The sequence below is a fragment of the Tauraco erythrolophus genome, chromosome 22 (assembly GCF_009769465.1).
Source record: "Tauraco erythrolophus isolate bTauEry1 chromosome 22, bTauEry1.pri, whole genome shotgun sequence".
Taxonomy (NCBI): Eukaryota; Metazoa; Chordata; class Aves; order Musophagiformes; family Musophagidae; genus Tauraco; species Tauraco erythrolophus.
In genome coordinates, this window is record NC_141486.1 from 11,508,763 (window position 1) to 11,535,699 (window position 26,937).

Consider the following 26,937-nt stretch of genomic DNA (forward strand, 5'->3'; position numbering starts at 1 on the left):
CAGGGCAGCGCTGAGCACCGCCACGCTCTCCGCTAGCACGGAGCACAGCTCCTCACGCCCCCCGGGGCAAGGGAGCCCTTGGCTGGGCAGTCCTTCAGCCTGGGGTGAACGAGAAGATCTCCTTGAACCAGAAGAGCACTCCTCTGCACACTTGTGTACGTGCAAGCCGGCGTGCGGCACAGCGCTGGTGCCGGCTACGCCGCGCCGCACCGAGGCGCCGGGCTCAAAGACAAGTGCTTCCAGCCGTTAAAAAAAATAATAAGAGGCAGCAGTGCCCAGCTGTAGTGCTGCCTGGGAGACCCCAGGGCAGCGTGGCGTTGCACAGGCTCCCGTCTTCATGGCTTGTTCAACAACGTGCTGCGCGGCTCTTGGGGAGCAGCTGCCAGAGGGAGCGAACCACAAACCTCTGTGCTTGGTGATGGACAGGAGGCAAATCATTTCAACACCAACACTACTTCCCCTCTTCTATTTCTTTCCTTCCACATAGTTTAATGAAAAGAGACATATTTTGCCCCAGGTATCTTTATCTGAGAATTTCCAGCCAGCGCCAGTGCCAGCTGTGATGTACCAGCCCAGGTTCATGGGAGCTCGGAGGAGCCCCCAGCCCAGCGCTGAGAGCTGCTGGGCAGGAGAGCGCTGGACCCTGGGCTCCAGTGGGAGCCTCGGGGCCTAAATGATGTACTCACAACCTCCCAGGAAAGCTGTGCTGGGTCTGGGGTGGGATCCACCCTTCTGTGCTCCAGCACCTCAGCTGTGCTCCCACTGACTCCAGTGCAAGAGGCGGCCCGAGGGTCTGTGGGGAGGTGGGATGGGCTCCCAGCGGTGCGTTAACATGTGTGAGGATGAGGATGGATAAAATCCAGGTAAACACCAGGGCAGTTTCAGAACCACAGAAATGAGTTTTGCAGCGTGGCCGTGGCCAGGAGGCAGGTGTGGCCGCCCTCCCCGCCTCCCCACCCCAAATATTAGGAAATATTAGGGCTTCCCCCCCAGCCCAGGACTCAGGTCACTTGGGGATGCTGCACGTTTCCGCAGTACGGAGCTCCAGCCCAGCTGTACGAGGCTGCGCGTTGCCCGGGTTCGTTACACCCTTTATGCAAGCAGGGGATGGCCGGGGGGGTTCACGTATTTGCACAAACAATAAGGACCGTCTTCCTTGTCTTGGCAAACAAGAGCTCCAAGAGGCCTCCACATCCTCCATCTCTTCAAGTGATGGCTGCTTTGTTTCCCCACGATAATTTCATTATTCTGTTTGAATACATTTATATGTTGCTAAGCCACACATAGCAACATGGATCTTGTCTCCATGGCCCAGCCTTTCTGTGATCAATACTGAGTAATTCTGCAACTCTCGCCACACCGTGTTAAACAAGATTGGGTTTAAAACAATAAGGAAATCATGAATCTTTGGGATTCAAAACCAGCGAAGCACCTGAGTGGGCACTTGGAGAATGCAGACTGCCCATGCCGACCCTGCGGGGCTGCCCTGTGATGGGATCGCCGCTGCCATCCATTCCGTCGTCCTTCCCGACGGGCAGAGGTGCAGCCCATGCAGCATTGGTGCTCTCTGCCATGGCAGTGTTGGTATTTCCATTAAATCCCATTCAAACCTCATTCTTCAGTGCTCTCAGAGCTTGGCACTGGGCACAGTGGGCTAATTACTGAGCAGGGGGAAGAAGAGGTTGCTCCTTACAGTGCCAGCCCCATGCATGGTAGCTGCTTTGGCTCCCTGCCATAAGGACTGGACTCGAGACACCCCTAAAGGGGTGGGGGGGTCTGTGGGATGGCAGAGCCACAGCAGCAACAGGCAGGGCTGGCCACGCTCCGTCCCACAGCAGGGCTGGGCTTTGTCCCAGCGCGCTGTGGGACCCCCACGGGTGCACCCGCTGCCCCGGACCCCCGCCCTGTCCCCCCTGCCAGCACAGCTGAGACCGTCTCTCTTTTGCTTTAGGTTTCTGAGGAGTTTCTGGGCGACGAGGTGACAACGCTGAGGCTCTTCCAGCAGCCGGGAGAACAGCGGGTCAGAGGAGCTGGCTTCCATGCGGAGGGCTGTCCCGGCCCAGGCAGAGTCGTTAGCCCTGTGCTTCTTCCTAGCAGCATGTGCAGACAAAACCAGGGCAGCGCTGGGGTAGCGCGGGGTCCCACGAGGCTTCACCTGCTGCCGAAGACTGCCCCGCTCCTCCCCAGGGGCAGGCGACCACCGGGCAGGTACCTGTCGTGACTGCTGCCCAGCCCGTGTGCCCGCCCCGGGTTCCCTGTAGCTCGTGCAGCCCATGCCGGGCAGCCAGGCCTGGCCTGGTGCAGCGCTGCTGCCAGCAACCCCATGGCACCGCGGCAGCAAGTGTGTGTGTGTGTTGTTGCTGCCATCAGAGCTCCTTTGGCGGGGGGCACCCGGAGCAGGCGACATGGGGCAAAGCCCAGCTCTGCCTGTGGCAGCTGTGCCCAGGCAGTGCACCCGTGCTCCCGTGCCAGCGGGGATGGCTGCCTTCCCCGGCCCCGCTGCCAACCGGCACACCGCTCTGCCGGGGCAGGGCTGGCGACGGGCCGCCTGGGAAGCACATGCGCTAAGGAAGACGGCGGCTGGCTTCAAGTCTTTTCGAAAGCAGCTGACTTCATAGCATCTTCTGCTTTTTAGGACAAAAATCCTCTCCCTGCTGCTCCCGGGGCTCCCACCCGGCTGGCGTGGCCCCTCGCCACCTGCGTTGTGTTTTCTCTCCCTCTGTTGTTCGCATCCGACTCGTTCCGTTGCCTCCCTGGTGTTTAGAGCACGTAAACTGTGTCGGGGTTTTTGCTGGTTACGATGACAGTAAATGCTGAATTTAGAGGCACCCTTCTCTCCTTGTTGCAGTGTATCCATGGGAATGGGCTCGTGTTCAGGCGCGGCAGCGTGCCATGGCTTTACGCGGCCGACCGCAGGGGAGGGGGTTTGGCCGCGGTGCAGGGCCCGGGGCGCTGCACGCTCCCGAGTGCCGTCTGCGGCGTGTCGCGGTGGCAGCACAGCGTGTGCTGGCCGGCGTGCGTTCGGAACCGCAGCGCCGGAGCAGCTCCGCGCGGGTCAGAGGGCGAGATGCGAGTGCAGCCCATCGCTCCCGCGGCCGGAGTCAGCCGAGCAGCATCTCCAGCTGCTGGGCGAGGAGAGCCAGGGCATGGGGCGCTTGCAGCACTGCGGTACCTACAGACGGGCCACGGAAGCTGTTGCAGGGCTCTCTGCTTTGCTGTGGTTTTGCTCCTGGGTGGGCTCCGGGGGCTCGCCAGGGCCATGCATGGCTCTCCCAGGGGGCTGCCTGCCCGCGGGGAGCCGGGAGGAGGGGGTGGTGCCAACACAGAGGGTTAGAAAGATAGTCAAGAAAGACAAAATCTGCCTTTTTAAATGAACTGCAAAATTTATTACAGTGGTTTGCTCCTGACAAGGAAGTTGGTAACCTCCTGCCTGGGAAGGAAGGGTGGGGAGTGGGGAAGGGCAGGGATGGGAGAGAGAAAAGGATGTGAGAGACAGAGAGAGAGAGAGAGACACTTAAGGACACTTTTCATTTTCTGAAAATAAAACATCTTTTACCTCCCAAACCATTTTCTCCAGTTCTTTAAGTTCACAAAGAAAGAAGAAGGTGAAACCGAACCACAGACTTCAGGAGGAAAATGCACAAACATGTTGAAAAGCAGAGACAAACATGCTCTTCTGCATCTAACAAGCTTCCGTAACCCACGCGGCTCCGGGCGCAGCGTCTGCGGCTCCTCAAGGCACCGGCTCTGCACAGAGCCGCGGCGGACGACAGCCCCCTGGGAACGAGGAGCAAACACCCGCCGTGGGAACAAACCTGAACCAACCCCGGTCGCACTGGAGGAGCCCCATGGGGCTGGGGGGGCCCAGCCATGGTGGGGGTCTGTGCTGGGCTGCTGGTGGCGGTGGCAGGGCGGGAGGCGAGAACAGCATGGCCGAGATGGAGAGAAAGCAGCAGCGAGAGCCTGGCACGTCCCAGCTCGGGGGGCTGCAGCCCCCTGCCCCCCCCAGAGCCATGAGCCCCTGTCCTGCAGTGGGAGAGGAGCCGATGGCTCTGTGCTCATGGCTTTGGCACAGTATTTGCTGTCACCTGGGGACGTGGCAGAGCGTGGCGGGGGTCCAAGGGCTCAGCCCAGCCTGGCATGAAGCGCAGCACAATTCTTATTACCCACTCACTTGGGCAGGTAAACGCAGGAGGGGACTGCACAGCCCCCGAGCTCCCCCGAGCCCCTCAGCACGTGCTGGCACGGGAGCAGCTCTGGGCTATTTGGAGCCCGGACCCACTGCTGCCCCAGCATCTCCCCCCGCCCAGCTGCTGTGCCAGCATCACCTGCAGACAGGAGGGGGACAGGGGCCAACCTGGCCCCATCCTGCCCCTTGGCTGCTCCCCAGACACGACCACGACATGGCTGATGGCTGGAGCAAGGCACTGGGGACACTGCCCCAAGGGCCACCCTGTCCTCACGCTTTGGGAACCAGCTCGGTTCATGGCGCCGATGCCTGCGATACTTTCCAGCCACGGCGATGCTGTGCTGGCACCAAGGGCACAGCAGCAGGGCCATGGGCCCGAAGTGTCCTGAGGACGATCACCTGCTCCCAGTACTGAACCCCTTACAGCCTCTGCAGCAAAGCTTTGACATCGCAGAGATGTGCTGACATGGGCACCCGTGGGCTCCGGGCACTGCGGCTGCCACGGGCTGCAAGGCCACAGCTGCTGCCTCCGGCACCACGAGCACTGAGAAAATGAATCTCAGCAGAAGGCTCAGCGCTGCCCGTCCCTGCCTCCCGCGCTTGGCCAGGGCAGCGGTCGGACGCAGAGCAGGAGCAATGCTGCGGGGAGCCAGGAGCAGGGACCCTGGCACGTGCACCCTGGGGTCCCAGCATGGGGCCAACATCTCCAGCCCCAGCGCTCTGCTCGGCTCCTGCAGAAACCCTCTGCCTCGGTGCTGCTGCCTGGGGACACCCCAACCACGGCGAAACCGCAGCCTTGGGGGGTTCACCTCGCCTCTCCCCTGCTCTGTGCACGAGGGGCCCTGAGACACGGGGCAGGGTTGGGGAAGGGATGGCAGCGGTGGAGAAACAGCCGGTAGGACAGCAGGAGAGGAGCATAAATAGGAGAAAAGCCGGGACAGGCTTTACCCTTCCTTCGTGCCACAGAGCTCGGTCAGGCAGGCGACAGGTCGAGCACTGGCCATGCAGAGGAGCTGGAGCAGTGCTGGCGATGGGACAGTCCGGCAGCCAAGCCCACGGCCCCGCAGCCATCAACCATCCTCACTGTGTATTAAAATAAACCATCTGGGACTTTTCCAATAGTACAGGTTAAACAGCATCACTGAGAAAGGCGGGTGGAGAAGCGCTGCTGGCCCGCCAGCCCCGGGCGCGTGTCCTGCCCCTGGCAGTGCCGGGGCTTCGCCGGGTCCGTGCTGGCGCCCGCGCTCAAGTCCGCTTGGCGTGCAGCATCTCGATGAGGAGGTTGTTGCAGGGCACCTCCCCGCTCAGGTGCTTGTGGTAGAGGTACTCCTCCGCCTGCATGCTCAGCGCCCGGACCTCGGCCAGCCGCAGCAGCAGCTGGCGAAACTTGTCCGTGGAGTGGGGTAGTGGCAGACGGTGTACTCCAGCAGCGCCGCGTTGGCCTTCTCCTGAGCATCCTTAGCCAGCATGTGGTTCTCCAGGTACTTCACGTCTGCAAGTGGGGGATAGGACAGTGAAACAGTGCCAAGCCCACTTGTCTGCCCTATCCATGCCGCGTGGTGCCAGGAGGAGCCCGTGTTCCCGCATCAACGCTCCTCGTGCACGAGAACACAGTGCATGAAGGGTCCCACGCCCAGTCCCTGCCTGGCCATGGGCTCCCCATCCCTGCCCTGCCTCCCGGGTCTCCTCTAATGCTGAAGACAGATGCCCAAACCCCCACCAGCAGTGGAAGGGCAGAAAGCCACAAAGCAAAAATTTGTTATGGGCTGCACCCACACACAGGGCGCCGTTGCCGTCAGCCCCCTTTAATTCCTGAAGGTCGAGGAAGCGGCTGAATTAATTCCCCGATAAACCTCGAGTTTCCAATGTGGCAACAGGGCTCACCAGCCTGGAAACCCTAATCCTCAGCACCTCGCCAGGGTCACAGCAGCTCCTGGCACCCCGCTGCCAGCTCTGCTGCCCGCAGGGTGGGAAGTGGCGCAGCAGGCAGCGGCACCAGGGTGCAGGCAGGGTCTGGTAGCCAAGGGGCCATTGCAGCCCCACGGCAGCACCGCAGAGCCGGGGCACGCACAGCCCCAGCACAGAGGCTGTCCCTGGGGGCAACCAGTCCATAACCTCCCTGTGACCGCAGCCACGGCAGGAGGGTGACTGCAGGGACGGCCCAGGCTGGTGCCTCGGGGTTTCTGCAGGCTTTTGGGGCAGGCTGAGCTGGGGTCTGCCCTCCAAGGACTCTGCCTCGGTGCTCGGGTTGCCATGAGTGCTCCGTGAACCAAGCACTGGTCATCGAGCTGCGCAACACGTTGTCGGACCGGCCCCGCACCCAGATTTCAGTCGCTCCGTCAGCCACTACAGCTACACACAGTGATGGTACCTTGGCTCCCGCCCGCAGAAGACCGCGCTGCAAACCCCGGCACCGAGTCCCTTCGGGGTGAGCGGACTTAATAGATTTACTGTACGGCACAGAGGCACCCAGCAGCACGGTGCTCGGGTATCGGTGCCGCCAGCTCTGCTGCCCATGTTCAGCAGCCACTGCTGCCAAACTCAGGTCTGCGTTGGCAGCCCGCACATATCCCGCCCACAGGCTGGGAACAGGGAAATCTGGGCATGGGTTCTGGCCAAGGTGGTTGAGTGTTTGGGGGTTTTCACCCCAAAAAAGGGGAATCAAGCACAGCTCTGACCCAGACAGGTCCCCAGCTGCCAAGAGGGCAAAGTATGGTGCTGGTGGTGGAGGTGGCTGAGCAGGAGGGAGTGGACAGGACCTGGACTTCTGGGGGGGTTATCCATGGCCCCCCACACTACCTGGCCCCACAGGGCTCCCTAGGGGTGCAACGGTGCCCGGTGCTGCTCCAGCCCAGCCAAGCTGGGAGCCCCCGGCCCGCGCTGAGGCAGAGCCCGGGGAGTGGAAGCGCAGCCCAGGGAGCTGCACAGCCCTGGCCATGCCCTCGGCCAGGCACACAGTGCCACAGGTCCTACCAAGATGCACTTTATCAGATCACCCTTCCCTTTTCACTCCTGCGGCACATTTGCTCCTATTGTGGCCATCTCTCTTCCACCCGGGTTGTTGTTATGAAATCTCTTTATCTGCATAAGGTTATTGTGCATGTCATTAAAAAAAGAAGTTATATTGATAAATGTCAAATCTATCCCCTGAGTTGGCTCAACAATAGCTAGTTCTACTCGATGAACTCACCTGGTTCTCTGAAAGACCCTATTCACTGTTTAATTGAATATTTGAATAATCTTTTCATTCCTGCAAGGAATAAAGAATGTTGTCCAAATAACATTGACTCACTTCATTTAGAGACACTGCAGCAGTTGCAAAGACTGTCCTGTGACAAAGCCTCCCATCACACATACAGATATGCCTGGGATTATTTCTATGCCCTCAAGTGTTCTTCCTATTCACAGCTCCTTTTGTTTGGGAGAAGCTGCTGATAAATTGCAAACGCTTAAGGGAATGTGGGCTATAAAAGCCTCTCTTCCTCCCCTCCCCAAGAGTAGCTGCTTCATGAATGTAAGTCATGAAATCGAATGATAGGTCAATCCATTAAGGCTCTATTAAGCCCTTCTGTAGAACAAAGCTAACCTGTGCCGTCCTCATAAATATTGCTATTTTGAGAAGCCCTAATTTTAATTAAATCTCTTTACCTGCTCAGGAGAGAAATCTATTTAGAACTCAAATGGCAGCTCTTGTGAGCAGGGCTTGGCTTTGATTGTGCTGTGGCAGAGTGGTAAATGTGGAAATTCTCTTGTTAAAGGCAATTACATCCTGCACATAATACACAATCCCAGCCTCTACAGCTGAGCCTGCGAAGGGCAAATTACTCCAAGTGAGCTCTGCAATATGGAGAGAAAAAGTTGTATTTGGGGCAAAATGATGTCTGGGAAAACACAGCGATTTGATTCCATGCTCTCCCTGAAAGCCGCTGCTCCAGGGAAGCGGAACCGCAGTCGCGATCTACACGGCAGCCGTGTCCACCAGTGCTGGCTGTGCTCTGGGAGGACTCTGCTCCTGCTCGCCGTGCCGTGCCAGGGGGCAGTGGGGGGACATGGGGCAGTGTAGGGTGACCGGCCCTCCCAGTGCAGGGCAGCACAGCTGGGGAAGGTCCCAGCTCGGGGACCTTTATTTCCCAGCCCCGGCACAGTTTGTGCCGCACCTTATCACTGTTTGAACAGCAAATTATCGTATCTAATTTCTCTGGATTTCAAAACAGCTCTAGAGGAAAAGACAGCTGCGGGAGGAGATGCCACAGGTGCAGGACATGACAGCAGTGCAGCTCCTGCGCCCTGAGACACCCACCCTGCCCGGGCCCCCCACGGCTGCCAGATGTGCCTGCTAGTGGAGACACGTCCACGGCAAACCCAAGTCAAACTTCCGACCGTACTAGCCCTGACTCCAGCCCATCAGATGTGGAACAGGGTTCCACTGCCTGCAGCACGTCAATGCTCCCACTTGACTCATGAACCCGGTGGCAGTGCTGCTCCTGGAGCAGGCGGCTCCTCAGCGACAGTGACATGCAGTGATGCAAACTCTGCCAAGCAACCAAGTACCAAAATAGACAGCGGTGACCATACGGCAGAGAGTGCAGCTCATGGCCTGCTGCGCTGGGCGATGGGGCACAGAGCTCCTGGCAGGAGCCCCCGCGAATGGGACCCACCATGCACATGTGCAAATATAGACCAAGGTGTTGGGACAGGGATGGGGATGGGAATGGGGTTGGGGACAGGGCTGCCCCAAGCTGGATTCGCTGTCCCAGCTCAGCACCAGCACCCGGGTGCTGCAGGGACCTGAGCGCAATTTTCCCTGAGGAAATGCTGGTTCCTGCCCTGTCTGGGTGGGTGCAATTAGCAGTGGCCGTGGAGGTGTGTGACGTGAATCAGCCGTGGCAGCAGAGGTGTGAGCTGGGAGCGCAGCCGCCAGCTGAGCCCCATGCAGGCCCCGCTGCCGTCCTGGTGCTGAAAGGTGAGATCTCTCACTGGTATGGGGCCGAGGGGAAGGTGTCAGCACCAGTAATGAAGGTGGCTGGGTGCCCCGGGGTCCCCACGGAACTCAGCACTGCCCATGGCCATGCCACCCACCAAGGGCTGAGACCACACCGGTGGGATTCCAATGAGTGTCCCTGCCTCGGGGTGACACCTGTGGGAAAAGGAGACGGACGCATCCCTGGCCGCAGTGGATGGGGAGATGCTCCCAGCAGGGGCGGCAGGGTGGCCAGGATCAGGGCAGGATAAAGCAGGACAGAGCTGGATTGGGGCAGGACAAGGCAGGATCGAGCAAGATCGGGGCAGGAGTGGGCAGAGCTGCCGCGCAGCCCCAGGGACGTGCCCGGCTCTGGCAGCAGCGCCCGCGGCTCCGCGTATTTTGTCTAGCGGAGGCAGGACCGTGCGAACCCGCCGCCTCGGCCCCGGCCCCGCCGCAGCCCCGGCCCCGCCGCGGCCGCCCGCTCCCTGACGCAAACCGGGCAGATAGGGCCGGCCCGGCCGCCGCCCCCGTATCAGCAGCTGTTTCCCCGCCCGGTGCGGCGGGCGAGGGACCCAAACAGGCTCCGCGCGACCCCCGCGGCGGGGGGGGCCGGCAGGTCCCAGCCCTCGCTCCCGGCTCCTCCGTCCCCCGCCGGCACGGCCGGGCCCGGCGCTGCGGCCGCCCCCTCCAGCCGCGCTCCCGCCCGCCGTGATCCCGAGCGCATCCCGGTGCCCCCGCGGCAGCGCTCACCGAGGCTGAAGAGGATGAGGAACTTGAGGCAGACGAACTCCTGCCGGTCCACCTGGAGCGAGTGCAGGTGCAGGACGAGCTCCTGCGCCCGCAGCACCAGCGTGTTGAGGATGGAGCCGGCCTGGGCTGCGATGGTCGACATGTCCACCTGCGGGGACGGGGACGGCATCAGCCACTGCAGCCCCAGCACCCCCCAAACCCGCTGTGGGGGACCCTGCGCAGAGCAGGAGCTGCACACCAGCCCAGAGCGCTGACTGGGAATTAGGGGTGTCAAAGTGAAGGCTGATGGGTGAAATGGGAACCCCATCTCTCCAGCACTGCTTAAAACGGCCCCTTGCAGAGTGCTGGCATTGCGGGCACCCATGTCTCCAAAAACCACCCTGGGCGGGAAGGGGTCCCTTCTTACACCCCATCCCTGCAAGTGCAGGTGCAGCCAGTGATCTTTCCATGAGAAAGATTTTTCACCAGAAGCAGGAGCTGGATGGTGGGACGGGATGGGATGGCATCTTCTGCACAAGCAGTCTCAAAGCACGCATAAACCACTCGTCTGCCCTGCGTTGGGTTGGCCATGCTCAGCCAGAAGTAAGACAAAAGTCACCCCCACATCCCCACTGCAGCCCTGCCACTCTGCCCCATCAGCCCAGCCACAGCAGCCACTGTGGTCTGCATCAGCTGGCACTCACCTCCTGGCCGGTGACGAGCAGCACACTGTGCTCCTTGCCGTGCTGCAGCTGCCGGTAGACATGGTCAAACACCAGCAGCTCACTCCAGCAGTTCTGCAGCAGCTTCATCTGGTCACCTACCTGAAAGACAGAGCAGCACCACTGACGCCCATCGCTCCAGGGTACAGCCAGCCGTGCACAGCCATGGGTGCCACCTGGGCTGCATCTGCACAGGCTGCACAGGGGCTGCCCTGGTCCCTGCACCACCCCCCAGCCCCCAGCTCAGCATTTGAGGGTCAGCTCCATGCTCCAGCCATGCAGCAGCAGCAGCTCAAACTCACACCATCAGCCACTACGGCACATTGCCACATTAACTTCAAGCCTGGGCAGAACTTGCACCCATCTGCATCTCACCCTGAGCACAACAGAAAGGGCTTTTCTACCAGACTGGCATCAGTGTCAAAAAATAACCCATCTTCACTGTTTAAGCGTCCAGAAGTAGAGCAGTAAGTCCAGCCATCAGTGCTATTACACAAAGCAGAGTGTGAACTGGGCCTTCTGGCTCCTACAGGAGGGACAAAACTTTGTCCTCCAGACTCTGCCCCTGACCCTCACAGCCTGGCAAAAGCCCTGTTTTTCAAGAACCTGAAACTCTTCTCATCCACCCACCTGCAGAGCGTTTCCCAAAGTCTCACACATCATTTACACATGGAAAACGCAGCCCACCTGTGAACAAGCTCCTAGCAAGGAGATACTTCATCTGATTAATGAAATGCTAATTGCAAAGCCCCGGTCTGGCTCCTGATTCCCACGTCTGCTTGTGCTGGACGTTGCACCCCTCTTCATGTCCCTGTGGTACCCCATGTGTCATCTCCGGCCCTCCCTCCACGGCACGTGGGAGGAGAGGATGGCAACTCTGATGCCCACAGCACTGGTCAGCATCTATGGCAAGGATGGCAACCACTGGTGCCCCACAGCTGGGTCTACACCTGCTCACGCCCCACGCATGCCTTGCACTGCGCTCACACAGCACCGACCCCACGCCTGGCAGATGTGCCAGGGGAGGCCAGCCCGGCAGTGGTGAGAGCTGGCAGGGGGCACCCCGGACTGGAGGAGAGGAGACGGGCCGGGCGGCTGCGCAGAGCCAGCTTTCAAGCTGCTCAGCGTGTTTCAGTGGCACTCGCTGGCTCTTATCAGCGTGGATTTTCTCCCACCAGGCACAACCTCCCAAACCACACACAAATCTTTAACAAAATGACTGCTGGCCATGTCCTGGCACCCGGGTGGGAGGGAACGCGCGGCTGCTGCACAAAGGCCCTCTGTCTCCAGGCAGCCCCTCCGGATACTTTAAGACGAAAGAAGACAGTGCCCATCCTCGCCTCCCTGCCCGCATGGCAGGTTTCGGGAGGGCACAGAGCTGCCACAGCGCAGCACAGCCGCGGGGGAGCCGCCAGCTACGGGGCATCGCTGCGCCCTGCAGCTGCCGCGTCGGCCCCTGCCCACGCATCAACCCATGCGTGATCATGCGCGTGATTGCACGTGTGCTGGTGCGTACGTGCAGACACAGGTAGAAGCGTGCACAGCTGCGCTTTCAAAGGCATGCCTGCAAACGTCCCTGGTAAAAGCTCAACCCAGGACACAAACTGCCCCTGCGAAGGTCTCGCGGGAAAGCCGGCAGGCTGCAGGCAGCGCCAGCAACGGGCAGGATGCACTGCCGGAGCCAACAGCGACATTTGGCAAAGTGGAGAGCTGTGCCAGGCCCCCACACCTGGATGAGGGGTGCTGCCATCCTGGCCCAGGAGCAGGCAGGAGACACGTCGCTCAGCTGTCTTCCCCAGTGCCCCACCACAACCACCGCGGGTCACTGGCTGCGTCCCTCATCACTGCTCTCCATGGGACCCCAAGTCCTTTCTGCAAAGAGCTGAACCCCCCCCTGCCCGGAGCCTCCCTCTCCTGCAAGGCTGTAGGGAAAGGGCCGGGGTTATCAGCGGTACTTCCCCGCAGAGCAAACTCGGCACCAGCAGAAGAGCTCTGCAGTGCCATTGTGCTCACTGCCTTTGATGGAAGGAAGACAGATGCAGTATCACAGGGCTGGATAATACCCTCGTTTCGCTGAAGAGGCTGCAATAAACCAGTACTGGGAGATTGCAAAAGGAATGGAAGTCAGATGAGAAAGAGCTTTATGGTCTCGGAGCCCAGCGCTCCCCGCGAGCCGCCGGGATTTGTTTCTCAAGTGCGGTGGGTGGTCAGAGCCGGCCGTGCGGCAGCGCGGGGAGGGAGGTGCGGCGCAGAAGGCAGCGATGGCGGCGGGGGCTGTGGTGCCCACGCCTGCCCGAGGTGTGAAACCTGCCTGCAGCGAGGTGCCACGGGTGCAGCGGGGCTGCCGAGGCTGGGCTCGCCGCCGCATCGCCCGAGCCAGCCAAGCAGCTGCGGTACGCGGCCCAGCGTACAGACCATGAGGTTTCTGTTCAGCTGCTGAACAAAGAACTGGGGAAAAGCTCATTCTGCATCAAAACAAAATGGAGATTTTCTGCATTCCCGATGCCCTCTGCCCTGACCCGAGCGGCTGGCTGTAACCACGGCCGGCCCTTGCGGGGAGCTGGGCTCCCGGCACGGCAGCATGCTGCCAGCCCAGCCACACGCTCCCGGCCACTGCCGAGCTCCTCTGCTCCGGCTGAGTCGTGGTGTTGTTTTGGAAGCTCCTTCCTGTGCCTCATTCCTGAGCAGGATGAGCTCCGGAAGGGACAGACTGAAGGTTTTGCTCTGGAAATGGTTTAAAAAAATTCAGCTTTTCCAAAAGGAAGCATTTCAATGAGTTTGAAATCTTCTTTTCTTCCTTTAAAAATGACTAATCAGCTTCTCCCAAACTCCCCAGGCAGGTTCAGCTCCCTCAGCAGAGCACCTCCCTGCACCCCATCAGCAGCACGTTTGGCCCTGTGCGCCTGCCGCACCGCCGTTCCCCTCCGGTGTGCTGTGGCCTTTCCCGGGAGCATCGCTGCCAGCCAGAGCATGAGTGGGCTGGGCAGGTGGACATCTCCAGGGACCCCAGCCCTGCCCGTGCCCCAGACCAAGCTGGATGTCTCCATACCTCCAGCTGGGGTGGCAGTGGGCATCCCCCCGCAGCCCAGCTCTGGTGTTGCAGCTCCCGGCTGGAGATCACCTGCCCTGTGCCCACTGCCCAGTGCCCAGTGCCCAGTGCCAGCCTGGCCTCCCGGGAGCAGAAGGCTGCTAATGGACGGCCACTGCGAGTCACTCCGTGCCCTGGCGAGGCGAGGCGCTGCGGTGCGCACGCACTCTCGCCTTTAAAAGTTAAGCAAAGGATCTTCCTCTTTTAATGTCAAGGCTTTCCAGTGAGTGCTTTATCAAGGACCTGATGCAAGCTGTCTTTAAGAGGTGATTTTATTTTTTTCTAAAGCAAGCATTTAACCCATTCACAAAATGTGGCAGCAAAGCACTCCCCATGCAGGGCGAGCACTCCCCCGCCGCCCGGCTGCCGAAAGCACCTTGCTGCTGAACGACCCACGGAAAAATCCATTTCCCTCTGGCAAACGGGCTCAGAGCACGGGCCGGAGGGGAGGCAGGGCGTGCAGAGCCATGAACGGTGCTGCCCAGGCAAAGGGCTGCAGGACCCACACGCAGATGTGCCACATGAGAGTCTTAACTCTCCCACGACCCTCCCTTGTTCATAGGCACGAGGGGAGGAAGCCCTGGGAGTGTCAGGGCTCCCCAAAATGTTCTCAGGCCACCCCAGTGCCTTGGCACCCCGGAGCCAAACCCCCGTGGGGACAGCACAGCCCTGCTGCACGTTGCTCCCTGCATGGCAGGTCTGGGGCATCCCCTGCTGCGGGTACCGCTGCCCGCCCTTGAACATCTCCGCAGCGTTACGAAGCTGTGACCCGCCAACAGCGCTGCTTTGCTCGGAATCCCTGAGCAGGTTCCAGGACATTGATCCCCAGCCTCTCCCCACCTGGCTTCAGTGTGCCATGGGCATGGGGAGGGCTCGGATGCCCCCGACCTGCCTTCACCCAGGGATGCTCCCCGGGCCTCCTGCCAGGTCACTGGTGCAGGATGTGCCCCAGCTGCTCCCACGCAGGTGCACAGCCCACGCCTGGGCAATTACTGGGTGTGAGCTGGACCTGTCACCTTGGCTACCGCGAAGTGTGAGAGTGGATTACTGTCTGCCAGCCACTCGCAATTGAACCCCCCCACAAGCCTGAGGTGTTAAATGGTCAATGCAAGTCCCCACCCTCCTGCCCAGATACCACCGCGATGGGTATCATAAAGCAAATAACCCATCAAGACCAGGAGCTCATCTCCCAGCTGGCAGAGCACGCTGCTCTGCCCAGGCTACTGCTTTCTGCTGTTGCTCACAGGCAGGCGGCTGCGAGGCTGTGTGGGCATCATGGCTCTGCGCCTGCGCCGGGAGCAAGGGCAGGGCTGTGCCAGCTGGGATGCCGGCAGCCAGGGAAAGCCGTCACATTTCCCCCAGTGCATGGGATGCTAAACATTGCCGCAGCATCTACGACCAGAAGGAGATTTTAAATCTGCCAAAAATGCTCTGGCTGTTGGCCAGGAGATGGGGTCAAGATGACCCACGCACGCTAAAGGCAGAGAAGCAACTGACTACAAATGGGCTTCCTCGTGGCTCCGAGATCTCTAATGAGAAGCCAGGGAGAGCAGCCCAGCAGACAGACCCGCAGGAACCCCTGGGTCCGTGGGAACGGTGCTGCCCTCAGCGTCCCCCCACTGCTGGTGCTTACCTGTGGATGGGAGGGGGGTTTGCCCCGGCCCCACGGTGAGAAGGGGCCGAGGAGGGGATTGACATCAGCTCACCCCGCCGTGGCTGCGCCGTGCCCATCCACCGGCAGCAGGGACCCGCCACACATCCAGCCCAGCCCAGCCTTCGGGCTGAAACCGCGGCAATTTGTTTAACATTCCTGGCTGCTCATCCCAATCTAAAGGTCACTGCACCCTGTGTGCACAATATTTATACGTACGCATGGCAGGAACACCTATAGAAACCAGGCTGTGCAAGACACGTGTATAAACCAAACCGAAACCAGACACGATGTGAGTGTGCAAGTGTGCCTCTGCATGCACATCCCTCTGTCTGTCTCTCTCCATATATATATAAAAAAATTACATCTGAAAGGACAAAGTTGCCTGAGACTCACGACCCAACAAAATATATTTCACCCCCGGCCCATATTTTTCTTCCTGAAGAGATGCTGCAAATCTTCCCTCAGTCCTGACACATCTCATCTAGACTCAGTTAAAGTTCGTATTTATGGGCGTCAGCGCTGACCTCTTCCACCTCCGCCCGCGTGGCCTCGCGCCGCGGCTGCCTGGCCGGCCCTCGATAAACAAGCGGGCCCCCAAATCCCCCTCTGCCGCGCGGCATTATTAGTCTTGCCTCCGAAGGCCAGCGCAGTCCGTAATTCTCCGCCTGGTGACACGAGATGAGCGCCGCGACATCAGTCTCCCCGGCGGATTGGCATGGGGACCCTCGTTTGTCAGTGGCAGACTGACAGAATTACTGGCCCTTAAATGAAACGATATATCTGGGAAGTTAAATCTGTTTTCAATCTGACCGCCCCGCGCCTGCGGGCAGACGTGGCGTGTGAGCCAATGTCAAGAGGCCATTAGCCCATGTCCCCCCCCTCCTTCCCTGGGCGCAGTGGTGGAGCCGGGGGGGCTCTCCCCAGTGCCCCCCACCCTGGCCACCCCACGGGGAGGAGACAGCAAAGCACCCGTGTCAATGGGAATGGGAACAAGACCTGCCAGCTCCAGGGGTGACCTGCTCCTTCCATCCCTGGGCAGGGAGCAAAGGCTCATTCCCCCTCATCTCCACATCCCCGTGGGTTTGTGCCCTGCTCTCCAGGCTCCCTGCGATGCCCAGGGGAGAAGCCACCTCTCTGCAGAACATCCCTGCGGCACCAGCACATGGGTGCTGGGAGTGTTCAGGCAGGGGACATTGTCCATGGGGTCATCTGCCCATGCTCCCTCCCCACCCACCTGTACCCCCTCCCCTCTTGGCATCAGCCCACCATGAATGTCCTGCAGCAATGCTCCAGCACGATGCCCTGCAGTGATGCCCCAGCGTGATGCCCCGCAGCAATGCCCCAGTGTGATGCCCTTCCAGCCTGGGTCTGGTCTCAGCCAACAGCCCTTCCTCGGCTGGTGACAGAGACCATCGCCTTCACGCTGGCGTTCCCAGGGGATGGAGAGGGCTGCTGGCATCCCTGCTCCAAGGAGCCCTGAGCACCCAGCGGGGACTGCCTGCCTGACGGCCATCGATCTCCAAGATCGTGACTTTACTCCGCGCTAGCGGGCTTTAGGGTAAAGCCATAAACTCTGCACTAGCAGGAGTTCATTTACCGCCCCAGCAGCTGTTTGCTTTTATGTGCCAGGCAGGAGCAGGAATGGGGTTTCAGGAGCTGCAGACCTGCTCCCGCTTCCCGACGGGTTCTCTCTGCACACCCAAGGGAAAGCCACCATCCTGTGCCAGGGAGGACATGCCATGCCAGGTGAGCAGCGGGCAGTCCTGGCACCGACCCCGAGGGGACACACACAGAGGGGCCCGGGCACCACAGCCCCGTGCCAGAGGCCCAGACCTGCCCAGTTACGCTGTGCACTGCTGAGCAGCGCGGGAGGGAGCCAAGGCCAGCGACAGCCACGCGTTCTCACGCTCCCTCCGGAGCCAGGGCAGGACACAGTGTCCTGCCATCCCCGGCCTTGCGAGACACTGGGAATCTGCCCCACGCTCACCGCATGGATGAAGGCAAAAGGCACAAGCCCCCGGGGTGGCAGTGATGGACAGGGATGCTCAGCTGAGCTCCCATCCCTGGGCACTGCAACCCCTTGTCCTGGGCATGGCAGGGGACGTGCCCCGGTCCTGGCAGGATGTTGGCGGCCCTGTCCCAGTGAGGTGCCTGGCGTTGCCATACCCCCCAGCACCCCATGGGAGGACAAGTGCCCACCAACGCGGATTCACACGGAAACAGCCTATTTTGGTGGCGCAATCGGGCTGACAATGGAGTTACAAGGCTACGCGGCAACACAGCCGGGAGCTGAATTTACACTGTTTACAATATCTCCTGCAAAACAACAACCACCCTGTTCCCAAAATCCAGGCTGGACACTGATATGATTGAAACGAGCCTGACCCACCCCCACAATGCTGTTTCCTGACACTGTTCTGGCAGCCGGCGGCTATTCTGAGCCACAAGGCTCTGTTGCACTCAGCCCCATGGCACCCTGAGAGGTGGGCAGAGGGAAGAGCCCTATCCAGAGGCACAGTTCCATGGCACCACAGAAGGAAGGTGATTTTGGCCAGAGCCAGGTGGCACAGCCTCATGCTGGAGGCACAGGAAGGCACCCGGGTCTCCCAGCCGCTCTGGGACGTGGCTCTCCGAGTTTTGGCCACATTGCAAAATTTTCTCTCCTATTTTTGCACCAGTTTGGGCTCTGAGGTCAGGCCAGGACATGAATAGAAAGCATCTCAAAGCTTGGCAAGATTTGCAGAATGGCAGAGGCTGCCCCACCCCTGCTAACCCACCCCTTGGCCCCAGTAAGTATTCGGGGGGATTTGCTAGAGAAGATGGATGGTGGGACTGGGGTCAGCTCCACGTCCCACAGCCAGGCACGCTCACGGGCTGCCAGCAGCAGAGGTGGCTCCGGAGGAGGCTGGTGGTGTCCCCCGCCGCGGCCAGCCCTGCCCCGGCTGCCTGGTGCTAATAGCACCCACCTGACAGCATCGATTTTCCTCCTAAAGGCGGAGGAGAGAATTGTCTCAACTATAATTCCTCAACGTTACATTTTTCAATTATATCTTGAGCTTGACACCGCAGTCACTCTGCCCGCGATTGCTTCCACACCTGCCCCCGCCGTGATGAATCTGAAATCATTAGCCCCGTGGTGACGGCAGGAATCGCTCCGGCGCTGCAGCCGGGCCGCAGTGCCTCCAGCCCCACAGCGTGGGGAGCCGGGAGAGGGACGGGGATGCACCAGTAGATCTGCAGCACTGGTGGCCCCGGGCTCGTGCCCGCCGGAGTTGCCCCATCCTCATGGCATTTCAGCCCCAATCCTACCTGCCTCCCGCCTCCCACCCAGTGCAGCATCCCTCTCCCCTGCCCAGGCTCCTACCTCCAGCTCCTTGAAGAAGATGCAGCTCCGTGCCCACTCCACGATGGAGAAGAGGGTCTGGTCGGCCATCTTGCACATGAGGCCAAAGGTGCTGAGCTTCTCGTGCCGGCCTTTGCCTTGCTCTTGCTGCAGGCAGGCCAGTATCCGTGCCTTCACCTGGGCCTCATCGGGCTCCAGCTGCAGCAACTTCAGGATGACCTCGGGGATGTCAGGGGGGGAGCTGCTGGGGTAGGTCTCTGGGTACACGTAGCTGGGCACGGACTCGTGCACATTTGTGTAGTGGTCCGGGTACTCAGACTTGATGGTGCGGTTGGGGAAGGAGGGGTAGTGGTAGCCAGCGAGCGGTGCGTGGCTGGGCACAGTCATTCCCAGGGAGGGCATCCCATAGGGGCTGCGCTCGTAGTCAACGGGCGTCAGGGAGGCAGGGTTGGGCGGCAAGGTCTTGGACATGGTGTGGATGCTGTGGATGGTGGAGGACAGGCTGTAGTCGTTCTGCACCGGGGACACAATCTGAGGCACGGTCTCCAGCTTGAAGCCGTTGGCACGGATCAGAGCTTTCTTCTGCTGCTTTAAGGCACGGTCCCGCTTGTACATGGGTCCAAACTTGTTCCTCCCTCCGCGCATCCGGTCGGCACGCACGGCTGGGGGCAGAGAGAGGGCAGAGGCTGCAGTGAACCCGCACAGAAGGAGACCAGTGATTCCACACGGCACGGAGAAAATGATGGGGGAAGATTTGGTGGCCAAATGGGCCTGTGGGGCACTGGGAGAACTTCCCAGGAAGCCACTGGCAGGACTGTGCCACTCCCAGCCCAGCCGTGTACACCAGGGACGTGGCACGGCAGAGCCTGGGACCCCACTGGCCGAGTCACGCTGACGGCTCCGTCGCAATCTCCCAGCTGTAGCAAAGCAGATGTTCCCTCCAAACCCCAAAAGAAACCCAAGAATGTGTCAGCGCGTGAGGGGGCAGGTGCTTCTCTGCAGCAGGAGCTCGTCCCTCCCCACCAGCCCGCTGCGCTCCCAGGGGCTGCTGCCCCAGCCCACCCTTGGAAGAGCCTCAGCTCGCTGGAAGCTGGGAGCTGGACGGCAGTGCGGAGGGATGGAGGAGAGCGCGCCAGCGAGCCCAGTCTGCAGCCAGCACCAAAGGGAAAAACCTTTAGTGGCCCCACTGACTGCAGGCGGGTCTTGCTCTCGTGGCTCCGCTGTTACCTCTGTCTCTCTTTCGCCTACATATGCTGCGGGCACTGGACTCCCGGCCAGCCCCTCCGGGGAGCCAGGGCACCTCCCAGCCTCGCCCCGGGCAGCCTGGAAACGCGGGACCGTCGGCCGGGAGCAGCAGCATTTCCAGGGCGAGCAGGAATGTGCTCCCAGGGGAACCGCCTCGCGCTTCCTCCCTCATTCTTTATTCATGAAAACAGCATCTCGCTGGGAGCAGCGTGGCCAGAGGCATCCTGCGAGGCGGGGGTGCGCGGCTCCCCCTCCCGCCAGCCGGCCCGCACCACTGGGCAGCAGCCCCGGGGCACTGCCAGCTTCGGTACACAAGAGGGATGGCCGCGGCCAGCATGGGGGCCTGTCCCTGCCGGGATCCTGCTGGGCAGAGCGGGCACCGGCAGGTCTGGCATCCCCGGCCGCACAGTCCGGCTGTGCCAGCACGCACCAAGGTGACAAATCTCCCACCCACTCAAAGTAGTGTGTTTCCACTGTCGCTTGAGGCTGGGCCCAGCAACACCCAGGGATCACATCCCAAGCGGACCCCCGTGACCCCTGGCAAGGGGGCACAGGCAGGCAGGAGCCTCACTGGTGCTGCCCACACCCCACAGACAGCAGGAGGTGCTCCCAGCCCCGTCTCACAAATCCTCCGCACGCAACCACTAGTACACCCCCTCCCCTCTCCCGGCAGGAACACAAAGGGAGAAGAGGCCTTTTAATTCCCTCCCGCTCCGCTTTTCCTGCCGGTTGCGCCTCACTTGGGATTGAGAACAACTTGCCATTTGCTGCGTCCCAGCTGGCTGCTGGGAAGCGACCGATGCACCCTGACCTTGAGGGCAAGGGGGCCAGAGCAGAGCTGCCCGGGATGCCCCTGCACCCCTGGCATCCCCTGACAAAATCATCCGCAGTCAGCCCTCGAGCTGCACACCGGGCTGCGGCCTCCTGGCATGGTGGCATGCAAGGTCACCCAGCGCACCCCACGGCTCCCCTGCCCGCTCCCTCTGCTCGACGAGCCAAGCTCTGCCTCCCCTCATCCACCACTCCCTGCCTGGTCAGGGGCACAGGGGTGCCCAAGAAGGTGCCCCTAGGGATGCCCAGGGTGTGCCCAGGGGTGAGGGCAAGCAGGGGCCAGGGATGTGCTGCTCTCCCCAGATGGGCTTCACTGCAGCGTCCCTTCAGGGACTTCGAGGGGGGCCTGTGTCAACACTCGGTCCCCCAAATCAACCATCTCGGGTTTGCTTTTGTTCTGCAGAGGTGGATGCTCGTCTTTGAGGCAGCAGCTCAGATTCCCTGCCCAAAACCACCAGGAACTGGGAAAAGGTAGGCTCCAGTTTTTACCAGAGAAGAGACAGTCCGTAGGCATGTCACCCTCCGCTGGGTGACCCTCCCGCTACGGATCAGGAAAAATAAACAAGGAGAGGCTGTTGGGGGGAGCAGCCTGCCGATACCCCGCTGCCACCCTCCCGGGCCGCGGAACTGAAGGAGCTTCACGGCGAGTGAGACAAAAACTGCTGAAAACGGGCAAGCTGAGACCGTGCCTGTCACCCTGTCCCCTCTCAAGCACTGCCCCTGCCCGCCTGTCCCCGGGGTCCGCAGCCCCTGCCCGGTGCCCAGTTCTCCTGCGGCACCAGTCAGACCTGCCAAGAGATCGTGGATCGATTTAGGGCACTGGTAACTCCAGCCCAGGGAGGGGAGCGAAACTGGGATTGTTTGGAGAGGGGGCTGGAAGCCAGCCCACACCAGGAGTTTGCAAGGGCTGATTTTGCAGCTCGATGTTGTGTCTCACTCCCGCGCCTCCGCTCGCCATCTCCCGCCCCGAATCGGGCACCGAGCAGCCCCAACGCGAGCACGCACCGTGCTTCGGGGTCCACACTGCAGCCAGGTGGGGGGCTCAGCCCGGCCGGAGCACTTGGCTGCTTTCACCCGCTGCAAAATGTAAACGATTTCGGGGGAGAAGAGGTGGGGGGGCGGCCGAGTCTGGTGGGGGGGGCTCCTTTCCCGTCTGCTTTTGCTCTGCAGTCCCTTGCCAGTGATCCACGTCCCCAGTACATTTCGTTGGCCGGTGCCAAACGTTGCAGGAATAACAACACGCGACTTGGGGATGGTGGGGCCCGACTCTGATGTCTCAATCGGGATCGACTTCCCTGGCACGAGGGAGGTGGCGGCCGTGGGGGCTGTAATTGCAGTCCCCGAGAGTCAGGCAGCTGAGAAATCTCTTTTACTAAATGACACCAAGAGGAAAAATATAATTCGTGGTGGGTCTGTAGCAGTTTTATTGCGAGCCCCATAATTTTTAACGTTTTCCTTAGGTCTTGCCTCCTGGAATTATGTGCTTAAGGAAAACAATAATTTCTACGCTATCTCCCAACCGTTCGGCCAGCAAAGAAAATCCTGGAAAGTTGAAGCCGCAGCGGCCAAAACCCGCGGGGAAACGAAACAAAAACAAAAAAAGGAAAAGCAAGAGGCGACGCGAAAAAACGAATTTTTTTTTAACTTGGGAGGGAAAAACGGAATCGAAGCGGCCGCGGGAATTACCGGCTCGGGAACGCGGCAGGGACAACGAGACCGCCGCCGGGGGGAACCGCGCAGCCCCGCGCAGCCCCCTCCGCCCACCCCGGCCCCGTCCGCAGCCGCGGAGCCCGGCCGTGCCCGCGGGAACCGACGGCATGCCCTACCTTCCAGGCGCATCCCCACGGTGAGGCACTTCTGGAAGCGGCAGTAGGGGCAGCGCTTGCGCTGGGTCTTGTCGATCTTACAGTTCTGGCTCTCGGTGCAGGTGTAGTGCTTGTTGTTCTGCACCGTCCGCTTGAAGAAGCCCTGCGGCGGCGGCGGCGATGCGGCGGGCACCGGCACCCCGGCACCGGCACCCCGCCACCCCGTCCCCGCTTCCGACGGAGGCTTCCGCCGCCCTCACCGATCCCCGCCGCGATCGGGGCTCCCGTCGCGGCCGCGCTCCCGTCCCGCCGCCGAGCGCGAATCCGCCGCTAACGAAAACGAGCGAGAAGCGGCCCGCGGCTGGCCCCGCTGCCCCGGCCCCTGCAGAGCCCCCTCCCCGCTCCCCGCACAGCCCCGGCCCCCTCTCCCCCGTGCAGCCGTCCCCGCACAGCCCCGGTCCGCGCACAGCCCCGGTCCCCGCACAGCCCCGGCTACAGCTCCCGCACAGCCCCGGTCCCTGCACAGCCCCAGCCGCATTTCCCCGATCCCCGTACAGCCCCAGCCGCGTTTCCCCGGTCCCCGTACAGCCCCAGCCGCGTTTCCCCGGTCCCCGCACAGCCCCGGCCCCGCACGCCCCGGCCGGCTCCTACCTTGCAGCTCTCGCAGGTGAGCAGCCCGTAGTGGTACCCGGAGACCTTGTCCCCGCAGACCGGACAGAGCTCGTCCAGGTCCTCATCATAGGAATAGTCCATCCCCTCCGGCGGCCCTGCTGCGGGACAAGCCAGCGGGTCAGCGCGACGGGGCGGGCGGGGGACGGGGACGGCGGCCCCCAGCCCCGGCGCTGGGTGCGGAGCGGGAGCGCGGCGCGGCGGAGACCGAGCGGCAGGTGCCGGAGCCGGAGCCCTTTATAGCGCCTGGAAGAGCATCTCCATGTTGGTGCGGGCGAGCGGCCAACCCCCCGGGGGCTGGGGAACCTCCTCTGGGGAGAGCGGGCGGCTCACGGCGCCGGGGCCGGGGTGGGGGCGGAGGGACCTGCCAGCCCGGGGACACGGGGCCGCGGGGCCGGGGCTGTGCTCTGCCCCGCTACCGGCCACCGGCACGGCAGGCCCCGGCGGGCAGCGGGCAGCGGGCAGCGGGCACGGTACCCCAGGCTGGCAGCAGCCCCAGGGCAAGCGTGGGGGGCACGAAGGGAGCTGGGGCTGGAGGGTCGGGGCGGGAGCAGCCCCCGAGGGCCGCGCTGCGGGCGGCGGCTCCTGCCGCTGCTCCCGCGCTGGGGGAAGCTGCTCGGCCAGGCCTCGGCACCGCCGGGCTCCGGCCCCAGGCACCCCAGGGGCTGGACGGGCCCCGGGCACCTCTGCAGGAAGGGGCACGAGATCCTCTCCACTGCCTCTGGGCCTGGTGCAGCTGCTCCACACCATCCGTGGGGAAGAAGGAGCCCCCCACCTGCCCAGGCATCTGCCCTGTGAGCAGCAGGACCAGCGTGGGAACTGGGAGTCCTGGGGCCTCGAGCATAATGAAACGTATCTGAGCGAGAGGAGCAGCCCGCAGTTGGCCCTGCTTGAGTGCACGGCCTCCAGACCCCCACGTCCTGCCGGAAACCACCCCTGTTCCCCCCCACCATGAGGTCCTGCCAGCCAGCCGGCTACGGGGAGATGCTCACGGAGCCCATGGAAAGCTGTGCGAGGAGCACTGGGGTGGGAGCAGCTCCTGACACCTCCTTTGGGGCCACTACTAACGAGGTGACAGTTCAGACCCTGCACTGGCCACCCCGCGTGGAGCAGCTGCTGCCAACAGTGTCCTGGTCCGCCTGTCAGACCGCGGTTGTTCACTGCTGGTATTTAATTCGTTGCTTCACATTAGGGATTCTTAATGAAATGTTCCATGACGGCAGCAGACCCGGCACAGGAGCACCCATGCTCCCGGCACGCCCTGTTCGTCGGGATGCTCCCAGGCCGGCTGGCCATGCGCCACGGCCCAGGCACTTGGCCACAGCAAACTTGAGGGTCCGGCTCCGAGCTGGGCACTGGAGCTGAACCCATCCCATCAGGGGTGACCCGCTCGGTCAGGAGCCCCTTTGTGACTGGTGCAGTCGCAGCCTGTCCCAGCTCAGGCGGGAGCTGGCTGCCTGCACGGCCCTCTGGGAGGGAGCTCCGATTCGGAGAGTTTTGATGCTGGAGGAGCTGCAGGGACAGCAGTGGTATGGGGGCCCTAAGGATACGGGCGCCCAGAGCTCCCACATGGCTGGGGGCTGTGCTGCCAGCAGAGCCCCGCGAAGGGGACCCGTGGCTGCTGACCCCGCACGGCTCATCCCACACGGCTCATCCTGCACATCTCATCCCGCACAGCTGACCTCGCACACTTTGTCCCGCACGGCTCATCGCACACAGCTCATCCCACATGGCTCGGCTCGCCCGGCTCGCCCCGCACGCCCGCTGCTGCCTGCGGGTGCGGTGGGTAGGAAGCGGCGCTGGCAGGGAGAGCGGCAAACAGGAAACGGGCTTGGCGGAGCATCGCTCCAGAGCCACCAGGAATCGAGGCCGGGCTAAGAATAGCAAGAGCAGCCCCCGGTGCGGGTGAGCCGCCGTTTGGGCCGGGAAGGAGCGCTCCCACTGCCGGTGCAGCCCCTCGGCCACGGCCCCCGCACTCGCCGCTGGCTCCCGGGGGAGCTGCTGGGCAGCTGCGGAGCAGGACCTGCCATCCGGGAAGAGGAGCCCAGGAGGGGCCGCGGGCTGGGAGAAGAGCCGAGCAAACACCGCGAGGAACAAAAGCAATCCAGAGCCGAGGGCTGCGGCGCCCATCGGCATGGGATGGGGAAAGGACACAGGCTCAGCCAGCCCTGGATGCTGAAGGGTCCCAGCTGCCGAGGGGTCCTGGACGCCTCCCACGTCTGGTGCAGGGTGTGGGGGCTGCCTGTGCTCCCACGGGTAACAGTGCTGGGACGACTGGGGTCCCCCAGCCAACACTGGCTGGGCTCCCGGACCCCTCAGCAGCCGGATGTGGCATTTCTAGGCGGCAGCATGGCTGAGAGGCCAAGGCTACGGCAAGACCTCGCTCCGCTGCCCGTGGTGCGCAGAGCCTCCATCCCCACGCACGCCGACGGGGCCGGGCCGGGAAGCGGAGGCCCATGCACGGCTCCCACTTCCTCGCCAAAACCTGCCGCGTCCCCAGCTCCGGCCTCAGCCGTCGCCATGCCGGGGAATGGCGGCGGCGGGTGGGAGACGGGTGGGACGGGGCAACCGCGGCTCTCCCCACAGCCACATACTCACCGTGAGGCGGCTGCCCGCCGCTGCGCGTGGGGCCGGCGTGCCAGGAGAGCCTCGCTCGTGCCACCGGCCAGGAGCTGCCGCCCAAGGAGTCTTCGTGGGGTGCTGGGCACCGCTGCCCTGTCTGCAGCTGGCGGGGGGATTTATGGGACCCGTGTCCACCGGGAAGGTGTCGGGGCTCTGGCTGCGCATACGCCGCCCTGGGCAGGACACTGGCCAATCTCCTCCCCGTGGGGGCCAGGCTCAGCCGGGATGGACTCACTTCGGTGCCTTATTGGCTTCTGCGGCCACGTGACCGCGCTGAAAAACATCATAATTAAGCTACAAAACGCTGCCCATAAACCAGCATTAGAAAGTGACAGCGGAGATAAGTGGGACCCCCGCGGCAGATAACGCGCCAGGGGAGAGAGACCCCGCGGGGAGGCGGGGGGCATCGGTGGGCGGCGGCGATGCGCGCCAGCACCCACGGCCATGCTGATTTACAGCCCGAGGTGGGAGGGAGGGGGCCACGGGCATGGGCGAGATGTTTCCAGGAGGAGCGTGAGCCCACCGCACCCACCCACCACCCAGACCTGCAGCTGGGGCCTCCCCAGCCCCGAGGGGTGTCTGCTGCAGGGGAGGGTGGGACGAGGCTCCTCCAAGCATGGAGGCCTGTGCCCGGGCTCCCCGTGAGCTCACGGCACCTGCGGCCGGCAGCTCCACGTGTGCTGAAACACCACTCGAAGAAAGCTGGCACCCCGGGCCGGGATGTGTTTGCTGTGCGCGTTGCCCTGCACGTCAGCACCGGGCACAGTCCTGACCCACGGGCACCACACTGGCCCCACAGCTCGGGTTCCCAACCGCCCCGCGAGAACACGAGGGCGGCAGGACCGGGTAGCTGCGGGCACACGGGGAAGGACAGCAGGACCCGTGATCCCGGGCTCAGGGCTCAGGGCAAGGCTTGTCCTCCTTTGGCATCGACGCAGCCCTGAAACGGTCTGATGGTGACGGGCGCCTTGGGGTACCCCCGCCTGGTGGAGGGGAGCAAGGAGCCCCCCGGGCGCTGCGGCCACAGGAGGGGAGCGGGAGCGGCGCTGCACAGCCCGGCTTGTTTTTTCCCTGCCG

General features: G+C 62.4%; 1 protein-coding gene across 1 annotated transcript; it reads right to left on the reverse strand.

Moving 5' to 3' along the window:
- Nucleotides 1–5,434: 5,434 nt before the first annotated feature.
- Nucleotides 5,435–23,322, reverse strand: NR5A1 (nuclear receptor subfamily 5 group A member 1). The gene is given in 7 exon segments (XM_086625166.1): nucleotides 5,435–5,595; nucleotides 5,598–5,681; nucleotides 9,903–10,050; nucleotides 10,586–10,705; nucleotides 18,710–19,350; nucleotides 22,591–22,732; nucleotides 23,221–23,322. Coding segments are annotated over 7 exon segments (1,398 nt in total).
- Between the last annotated feature and the right edge of the window lie 3,615 nt (nucleotides 23,323–26,937).